Source organism: Oncorhynchus mykiss, chromosome 28, assembly GCF_057628025.1.
Source record: "Oncorhynchus mykiss isolate SJ-2025 chromosome 28, ASM5762802v1, whole genome shotgun sequence".
Classification (NCBI taxonomy): Eukaryota; Metazoa; Chordata; class Actinopteri; order Salmoniformes; family Salmonidae; genus Oncorhynchus; species Oncorhynchus mykiss.
Genome location: NC_143049.1, coordinates 43,175,001 through 43,185,175, shown reverse-complemented (window position 1 = coordinate 43,185,175; position 10,175 = coordinate 43,175,001). Strand labels below are relative to the sequence as shown.

Sequence of the window (10,175 nt, the reverse complement as noted above, 5' to 3'; positions counted from 1 at the left end):
GCCCAGTGGAGTGGTTCAGAACCACAGACAGCCCAGTGGTTCAGAACCACAGACAGCCCAGTGGAGTGGTTCAGAACCACAGACAGCCCAGTGGTTCAGAACCACAGACAGCCCAGTGGGGTGGTTCAGAACCACAGACAGCCCAGTGGGGTGGTTCAGAACCACAGACAGCCCAGTGGTTAGCGCAGATCGGCCGCGGATTTAGCAGCAATATCGTGGACAGCACCTTTTTGACGGATCAAAATTAACCGAAATATGTCTGTGTGGTTACTGTGGTTACGGTGGCTCTGCACTGTATTCCAGCATCCCTATTGATTACAGATACATGTTGATGCTTGTTTTCTACTTCAGACGTGAACACAGTCAACTTTAAGACCACGCAGTACTCCCAACAGGCAACATCTGTCCCGTCAGCTATGAATCGCGGCACTTGGCTTTCAGTCCATTTCTATACAGGCAGAAGGTGATGTGACTGACACACACAGGATCTGCTAGAAACACAACACATCACAACAACACCATACCGATAATGACGGGGTGACGGTGGTGGGATGCGAGAAGATATTATTCCGCCGGTATATATTCAACTGATTTATACCATGAGGAAAAGTGGAGCTACACGTGCACACAGTGGGAAATAAGACGACAAGGTGCTGCAAAATGAAGCCACCTATGGTAAGAGCTCGTATAACTATTATTGTCGTGGTGTGCCTATTCTTAGGCTATTACTGCCTGTCTGCACAATTGAACAATTAGTCTCTACAGAAGGCATGTTCCTTCTAGCCGCCATGTAGTCAGTCTCCTGTAGTTTACTGTTCAGTGCCTGTAACCTAGTGTTCACTAGCTGTTCTCGGCTGAAAAGGAGATGACTGCAGGGCTTTGAACAATACCTAGTGAATTATTAAGAAATATGTTAACATGGAATTTACAGTCAGGTCACTCGTGGTACAAGTCGACGTCCGGAGCGGCAGGTAATCTAGTGGTTAGAGCGTTGGGTCAGTAACGGAAAGGTTGCTGGATCGAATCCCGAACTGCTAAGGTAAAAATATGTCGTTCTGCCCCTGAACAAGGCCGTTATCTCACTGTTCCCCGGTACGCCGTTATTGTAGGAAGTAGTTCTTAGACTTGCCGAGTTAAATAAAATAAATCCATCGATGTCAGAGGACATCGGGAAATTGGCCACTAGAGTTTAGTTTCAAGTAGGTTTCCGTTTTGCAAAATGTATGGCGGATGTGTCTAATCGTATTACCATGGGTCAGTGGTTCCCAAACTTTTTATAGTCCCGTACCCCTTCAAACATTCAACCTCCAGCTGCGTACCCCCTCCAGCACCAGGGTCAGATCACTCTCAAATGTTGTTTTTTTGCCATCATTGTAAACCTGCCACACAAACACTGTACGATACATTTATTAAACATAAGAATGAGTGTGAGTTTTTGTCACAACCCGCCTCGTGCGAAGTGACAAAGAGCTGTTATAGGACCCGGGCACAAAACATAATAATAATCAATACTTTTGCTCTTTATTTAACCATCTTACATATAAAACCTTAATTTGTCATCGAAAATTGTGAATAACTCACCACAGGTTAATGAGAAGGGTGTGCTTGAAAGGATGCACATAACTCTGCAATGTTGTGTTGGAGAGAGTCTCAGTCTGAAATCATTTTCCACACACGGTCTGTGCCTGTATTTAGTTTTCATGCTAGCGAGGGCCGAGAATCCACTCTCACATAGGTACGTGGTTGCAAAGGGCATCAGTGTCTTAAAAGCGCGACTTGCCAAGGCAGGATACTGAGCGCAGCCCTATCCAGAAATGTGGAAGTGGCTTCTGATTAAATTTATTTTTCACAAATCCGCTTGTTGCAATTTCAACGAGGCTGTCTTGTTCAGATATCGGTAAGTGGACTGGAGGCAGGGCATGAAAGGGATAACAAATCCAGTTGTTTGTGTCATTCCTGCGTAATTGCGCATTATCACATTTGACTTTGTCCGTAAGCTTGAGTTCCTTTGCACACACAAAAATCATACAATGATGGAAAGACTTGTTAATGCAGACAGAGAAGAGCTCCAACTTCTTATAGCTTCTCATAGCTTAACCAACTTAATCATATCCTCAATTTTGTCCCGCACATTGAATATAGTTGCGGAAAGCCCCTGTAATCCTAGATTCAGGTCATTCAGGCGAGAAAAACATCACCCAAATGTGTAGCCCCGTTGGAAAATATAAATGGACAGTTTGAAAATGTCAATCAGAATTATTTTTTGTTGGAAAAAAAACATTTATTTATTTATTACTTTATAAAATGTGAATCACATTTTTATTTGGCTACGCATTGCACATACCCCTGGGGGTACATCCCAATTTGGGAATAGCTGCCATAGGTTATAGGTTAAAATCCAGAAACCAAACCGTAACCCTTACCTTAACCAATCAGAGTTAATACCTCGGATTTCATAGGTTGCAAGTTCAAATCCAGCAATGGAAAATAGTTTTCGAGATGTTTGTTTTGGAAACATTAACCTTTACCTCAACCGTTCAACCATTCAGAATTAATGCCTAAACTTTAAAAATGTGATGTTTGAGAAACATGGATAAACGTCTAATTGTGACATGACACTATATTTCATTTCTTGTTTTAATTAAATGTCTTATTTTCTACATATTAATGTAATGCCTGTTTCAATTGTTCTCTAAGATGCAAAGAGCTGGTATTCACTGAGTGTACAAAATATTAGGGACACCTGCTCTTTCCATCACATAAACTGACCAGGTAATTCCAGGTGAAAGCTATGATCCCTTATTGATGTCACCTGTTAAATCCACTTCAATCAGTGTAGATGAAGAGGAGGAGACCAGTTAAAGAAGGATTTTTAAGCCTTGAGACAAATCAAATCAAATGTATTTATATAGCCCTTCTTACATCAGCTGATATCTCAAAGTGCTGTACAGAAACCCAGCCTAAAACCCCAAACAGCAAGCAATGCAGGTGTAGAAGCACGGTGGCTAGGAAAAACTCCCTAGGGAGGACAAAACCTAGGAAGAAACCTAGAGAGGAACCAGGCTATGAGGGGTGGCCAGTCCTCTTCTGGCTGTGCAGGGTGGAGATTATAACAGAACATGGCCAAGATGTTCAAATGTTCATAAATGACCAGCATGGTCAAATAATAGTAATCACAGTGAACAGGTCAGGGTTCCATAGCCGCAGGCAGAACAGTTGAAACTGGAGCAGCAGCACGGCCAGGTGGACTGGGGACAGCAAGGAGTCATCATGCCAGGTAGTCCTGAGGCATGGTCCTAGGGCTCAGGTCCTCAGAGAGAGAGAAAGAAAGAAAGAGAGAATTAGAGAGAGCATACTTAAATTCACACAGGACACCGGATAAGACAGGAGAAATACTCCAGATATAACAGACTGACCCTAGCCCCCCCGACACATAAACTACTGCGGCATAAATACTGGAGGCTGAGACAGACACATAAGATATGGATCATCCAGAGTGTGAATGGGCAAAGACAAAATATGTAAGTGCTGTTGATCAGAGTATGGTGGTAGGTGCCAGGCACACTGGTTTTAAGTGTGTCAAGAACTGCAACGCTGCTGGGTTTTCCAAACTCAACAGTTTCCCGTGTGTATCAAGAATGGTCCACCACCCAAAAAGACATCCAGGCAACTTGACAACATGGGCCAGCATCCCTGTGGAACGCTTTCTACACCTTCTACAAGGTCCATGCCCCAACATATTGAGGCTGTTCTGAGGACAACCGGATGCAACTCAATATTAGGAATGTGTTCCTAATGTTTTGTACACTCAGTGTACGTACCTGCTCTGTTGATGACGTTATATTATAAACACTACCGTATGGATACCTGCTATGCCTGTGAGATATGTGATGAGAATTATATTGTGCTTACTAGATTAATATAAAAGTAACAAGCCAGACATTCTGATTGGACCTTCAACCTTCATAAACAACATGTCATCTGCATACAGCAAACACTTGATTCCAGTGTTGTGTAGTGTGAGACCAGGCGCTGCAGATTCTTCTCCTGTTTTGTACAATTCATTCATGTAATTAAATAGTGTTGGACTTATTGGGCAGCCCTGTTTCACTCCACACCCCTGAGCAAAGAAGTTTGTTTGTTTGATGCTAATTTTTATTTGTATTTATAAAAATAGTGAACAGTGAACAGTGAAATACAGTGAATTATAAGTGAAATAATCTGTCTGTAAACAATTGTTGGAAAAATTACTTGTGTCATGCAAAAAGTAGATGTCCTAACCGACTTGCCAAAACTATAGTTTGTTAACAAGACATTAGTGGAGTGGTTGAAAAAAAAACTAGTTTTAATGACTCCAACCTAAGTGTACGTAAACTTCTGACTTCACCTGTATGTGGATTTATAGACACACACATTGTTACGGGACTTTTACGACCCTGTATAGTGTTTATGTTTAAGTTCTTCAAGGAATCTACATAGCTATAGTACATGAAATACAATCACATTATATTCCAGAATAAGATTACACTAGGGAATCTCATTGTAGTTCTGTGGGGAACCTATTCCATCAATGATATGCCAAGATTAGCTTCATATTGACCTTTTATTCTATACAATATATATATATATTTTGGGGGTTAGTACAGAAAGAGAAATCTGAGTGGAAAAGGGTCTTTCTTTTTGTGTGTAGCAGCAGAGCCAGTATTTCTTGAGATTACTCTAGTCCCTGCGAGGACACAGTGTGTGTGTGTGTGTGTGTGTGTCTGTTGGCACACAGTGTGTGTGTGTGTGTCTGTTGGCACACAGTGTGTGTGTGTGTGTGTCTGTTGGCACACAGTGTGTGTGTGTGTGTGTGTGTCTGTTGGCACACAGTGTGTGTGTGTCTGTTGGCACACAGTGTGTGTGTTTGTGTGTGTTTCTGCGGGACAATACAACCACTCAGATGTTCCAATGGATACTTAGCAGACCGTAATCTGGGTAATCTGTCAACATCTCTGCTGTGTGTTTGACTGTCTATGTGATTGTGTGTGTGTTCCTCCGGTAGCTCTCTCTCCCTCACTCACTCTCTCACTCCCTCCCTCTCAATTCAAGGGGCTTTATTGGCATGGGAAACATGTGTTAACATTGCCAGAACAAGTGAGGTAGATAATATACAAAAGTGAAATAAACAATTAAAATTAAGAGTAAACATTTATTTTTTATTTACCTTTATTTAACCAGGTAAGCAAGTTGAGAACAAGTTCTCATTTACAATTGCGACCTGGCCAAGATAAAGCAAAGCAGTTTGACACATACAACGACACAGAGTTACACATGGAGTAAAACCAACATACAGTCAATAATACAGTAGAAACAAGTCTATATACGATGTGAGCAAATGAGGTGAGAAGGGAGGTAAAGGCAAAAAAGGCCATGGTGGCAAAGTAAATACAATATAGCAAGTAAAACACTGGAATGGTAGATTTGCAATGGAAGAATGTGCAAAGTAGAAATAAAAATAATGGGGTGCAAAGGAGCAAAATAAATAAATAAATTAAATACAGTTGGGAAAGAGGTAGTTGTTTGGGCTAAATTATAGGTGGGCTATGTACAGGTGCAGTAATCTGTGAGCTGCTCTGACAGTTGGTGCTTAAAGCTAGTGAGGGAGATAAGTGTTTCCAGTTTCAGAGATTTTTGTAGTTCGTTCCAGTCATTGGCAGCAGAGAACTGGAAAGAGAGGCGGCCAAAGAAAGAATTGGTTTTGGGGGTGACTAGAGAGATATACCTGCTGGAGCGTGTGCTACAGGTGGGAGATGCTATGGTGACCAGCGAGCTGAGATAAGGGGGGACATTACCTAGCAGGGTCTTGTAGATGACATGGAGCCAGTGGGTTTGGCGACGAGTATGAAACGAGGGCCAGCCAACGAGAGCGTACAGGTCGCAATGGTGGGTAGTATATGGGGCTTTGGTGACAAAACGGATTGCACTGTGATAGACTGCATCCAATTTGTTGAGTAGGGTATTGGAGGCTATTTTGTAAATGACATCGCCAAAGTCGAGGATTGGTTGGATGGTCAGTTTTACAAGGGTATGTTTGGCAGCATGAGTGAAGGATGCTTTGTTGCGAAATATGAAGCCAATTCTAGATTTAATTTTGGATTGGAGATGTTTGATATGGGTCTGGAAGGAGAGTTTACAGTCTAACCAGACACCTAAGTATTTGTAGTTGTCCACGTATTCTAAGTCAGAGCTGTCCAGAGTAGTGATGTTGGACAGGCGGGTAGGTGCAGGTAGCGATCGGTTGAAGAGCATGCATTTAGTTTTACTTGTATTTAAGAGCAATTGGAGGCCACGGAAGGAGAGTTGTATGGCATTGAAGCTTGCCTGGAGGGTTGTTAACACAGTGTCCAAAGAAGGGCCGGAAGTATACAGAATGGTGTCGTCTGCGTAGAGGTGGATCAGAGACTCACCAGCAGCAAGAGCGACCTCATTGATGTATACAGAGAAGAGAGTCGGTCCAAGAATTGAACCCTGTGGCACCCCCATAGAGACTGCCAGAGGTCCGGACAACAGACCCTCCGATTTGACACACTGAACTCTATCAGAGAAGTAGTTGGTGAACCAGGCGAGGCAATCATTTGAGAAACCAAGGCTGTTGAGTCTGCCGATGAGGATGTGGTGATTGACAGAGTCGAAAGCCTTGGCCAGATCAATGAATACGGCTGCACAGTAATGTTTCTTATCGATGGCGGTTAAGATATCGTTTAGGACCTTGAGCGTGGCTGAGGTGCACCCATGACCAGCTCTGAAACCAGATTGAATAGCAGAGAAGGTATGGTGAGATTCGAAATGGTCGGTAATCTGTTTGTTGACTTGGCTTTCGAAGACCTTAGAAAGGCATGGTAGGATAGATATAGGTCTGTAGCAGTTTGGGTCAAGAGTGTCCCCCCCTTTGAAGAGGGGGATGACCGCAGCTGCTTTCCAATCTTTGGGAATCTCAGACGACACGAAAGAGAGGTTGAACAGGCTAGTAATAGGGGTGGCAACAATTTCGGCAGATAATTTTAGAAAGAAAGGGTCCAGATTGTCTAGCCCGGCTGATTTGTAGGGGTCCAGATTTTGCAGCTCTTTCAGAACATCAGCTGAATGGATTTGGGAGAAGGAGAAATGGGCAAGGCTTGGGCGAGTTGCTGTTGGGGGTGCAGTGCTGTTGACAGGGGTAGGAGTAGCCAGGTGGAAAGCATGGCCAGCCGTAGAAAAATGCTTATTGAAATTCTCAATTATAGTGGATTTATCAGTGGTGACAGTGTTTCCTATCTTCAGTGCAGTGGGCAGCTGGGAGGAGGTGTTCTTATTCTCCATGGACTTTACAGTGTCCCAGAACTTTTTTGAGTTAGTGTTGCAAGAAGCAAATTTCTGCTTGAAAAAGCTAGCCTTGGCTTTTCTAACTGCCTGTGTATAATGGTTTCTAGCTTCCCTGAACAGCTGCATATCACGGGGGCTGTTCGATGCTAATGCAGAACGCCATAGGATGTTTTTGTGTTGGTTAAGGGCAGTCAGGTCTGGGGAGAACCAAGGGCTATATCTGTTCCTGGTTCTAAATTTCTTGAATGGGGCATGTTTATTTAAGATGGTTAGGAAGGCATTGAAAAAAAATATCCAGGCATCCTCTACTGACGGGATGAGGTCAATATCCTTCCAGGATACCCCGGCCAGGTCGATTAGAAAGGCCTGCTCGCTGAAGTATTTCAGGGAGCATTTTACAGTGATGAGAGGAGGTCGTTTGACCGCTGACCCATTACGAATGCAGGCAATGAGGCAGTGATCGCTGAGATCTTGGTTGAAGACAGCAGAGGTGTATTTAGAGGGGAAGTTGGTTAGGATGATATCTATGAGGGTGCCCGTGTTTAAGGCTTTGGGGAGGTACCTGGTAGGTTCATTGATAATTTGTGTGAGATTGAGGGCATCAAGTTTAGATTGTAGGATGGCTGGGGTGTTAAGCATGTTCCAGTTTAGGTCGCCTAGCAGCACGAGCTCTGAAGATAGATGGGGGGCAATCAGTTCACATATGGTGTCCAGAGCACAGCTGGGGGCAGAGGGTGGTCTATAGCAGGCGGCAACGGTGAGAGACTTGTTTTTAGAGAGGTGGATTTTTAAAAGTAGAAGTTCAAATTGTTTGGGTACAGACCTGGATAGTAGGACAGAACTTTGCAGGCTATCTTTGCAGTAGATTGCAACACCGCCCCCTTTGGCAGTTCTATCTTGTCTGAAAATGTTGCATTACACATACAGAAGTTTCAAAACAATAAAGACATTACAAATGTAATGTTATATATATATATATATTATATATATATATATATATATATATATTATATATTATATATATATATATATACAGTGTTTTAACAATGTACAAATGGTTAAAGTACACAAGGGAAAATAAATAAGCATAAATATGGGTTGTATTTACAATGGTGTTCGTTCTTCACTGGTTGCCCTTTTCTTGTGGCAACAGGTCACAAATCTTGCTGCTGTGATGCAACACTGTGGAATTTCACCCAGTAGATATGGGAGTTTATCAAAATTGGATTTGTTTTCTAATTCTTTGTGGATCTGTGTAATCTGAGAGAAATATGTGTCTCTAATATGGTCATACATTGGGCAGGAGGTTAGGAAGTGCAGCTCAGTTTCCACCTCATTTTGTGGGCAGTGAGCACATAGCCTGTCTTCTCTTGAGAGCCATGTCTGCCTACGGCGGCCTTTCTCGATAGCAAGGCTATGCTCACTGAGTCTGTACATAGTCTGTACATAGTCAAAGCTTTCCTTAATTTTGGGTCAGTCACAGTGGTCAGGTATTCTGCCGCTGTGTACTCTCTGTTTAGGGCCAAATAGCATTCTAGTTTGCTCTGTTTTTTTGTTAATTCTTTCCAATGTGTCAAGTAACTATCTTTTTGTTTTCTCATGATTTGGTTGGGTCTAATTGTGCTGCTGTCCTGGGGCTCTGTAGGGTGTGTTTGTGAACAGAGCCCCAGGACCAGCTTGCTTAGGGGACTCTTCTCCAGGTTCATCTCTCTGTAGGTGATGGCTTTGTTATGGAAGGTTTGGGGATCGCTTCCTTTTAGGTGGTTATAGAATTTAAAAGCTCTTTTCTGGATTTTGATAATTAGTGGGTATCGGCCTAATTCTGCTCTGCATTATTTGGTGTTCTACGTTGTACACGGAGGATATTTTTGCAGAATTCTGCGTGCAGAGTCTCAATTTGGTGTTTGTCCCATTTTGTGAAGTCTTGGTTGGTGAGCAGACCCCAGCCCTCACAAACATAAAGGGCAATGGGTTCTATTACTGATTCAAGTATTTTTAGCCAAATCCTAATTGGTATGTTGAAATGTAGGTTCCTTTTGATGGCATAGAATGCCCTTCTTGCCTTGTCTCTCAGATCGTTCACAGCTTTGTGGAAGTTACCTGTGGCGCTGATGTTTAGGCCAAGGTATGTATAGTTTTTTGTGTGCTCTAGGGCAACAGTGTCTAGATGGAATTTGTATTTGTGGTCCTGGTGACTGGACCTTTTTTGGAACACCATTATTTTGGTCTTACTGAGATTTACTGTCAGGGCCCAGGTCTGACAGAATCTGTGCAGAAGATCTAGGTGCTGCTGTAGGCCCTCCTTGGTTGGTGACAGAAGCACCAGATCATCGGCAAACAGCAGACATTTGACTTCGGATTCTAGTAGGGTGAGGCCGGGTGCTGCAGACCTTTCTAGTGCTCGCGCCAATTCGTTGATATATGTGTTGAAGAGGGTGGGGCTTAAGCTGCATCCCTGTCTAACCCCACGACCCTGTGTGAAGAAATGTGTGTGTTTTTTGCCAATTTTAACAGTAAAAATGTTATAGGTGTACCTACCGTAGGAGTCCCCTCGAAGCCTACCATTGACTATGTACATACCCAGCGTGCAACAGAGCTGCAGGAGTTGTGACCCGTTTTTGTTTGTTATGTTGTCATAGTTGTGCCTAGGGGGGCATATGTGGGAGGGAATGCTGTCATCTGCAGGCAGGTGTTTGTCCCCCTGTGTGCTGAGGGTGTCGGGTTCTTGTCCGGTTCTGGCATTTAGGTCGCCACAGACTAGTACATGTCCCTGGGCCTGGAAATCATTGATTTCCCCCTCCAGGATGGAGAAGCTGTCTTCATTAAAGTAT

General features: G+C 43.2%; 1 protein-coding gene across 1 annotated transcript in view; it reads left to right on the top strand.

The window, feature by feature from the left end:
• Positions 1 to 425: 425 nt before the first annotated feature.
• st6galnac5a (ST6 (alpha-N-acetyl-neuraminyl-2,3-beta-galactosyl-1,3)-N-acetylgalactosaminide alpha-2,6-sialyltransferase 5a) overlaps positions 426 to 10,175 on the top strand; it is a 100,372-nt gene continuing 90,622 nt past the window's right edge. Inside the window, exon 1 of the mRNA XM_036966673.2 lies at positions 426 to 675. Within this exon, the coding sequence (XP_036822568.1) occupies positions 661 to 675 (15 nt within the window). The 5' untranslated portion in view covers positions 426 to 660. The remainder of the gene's footprint in view (positions 676 to 10,175) is intronic.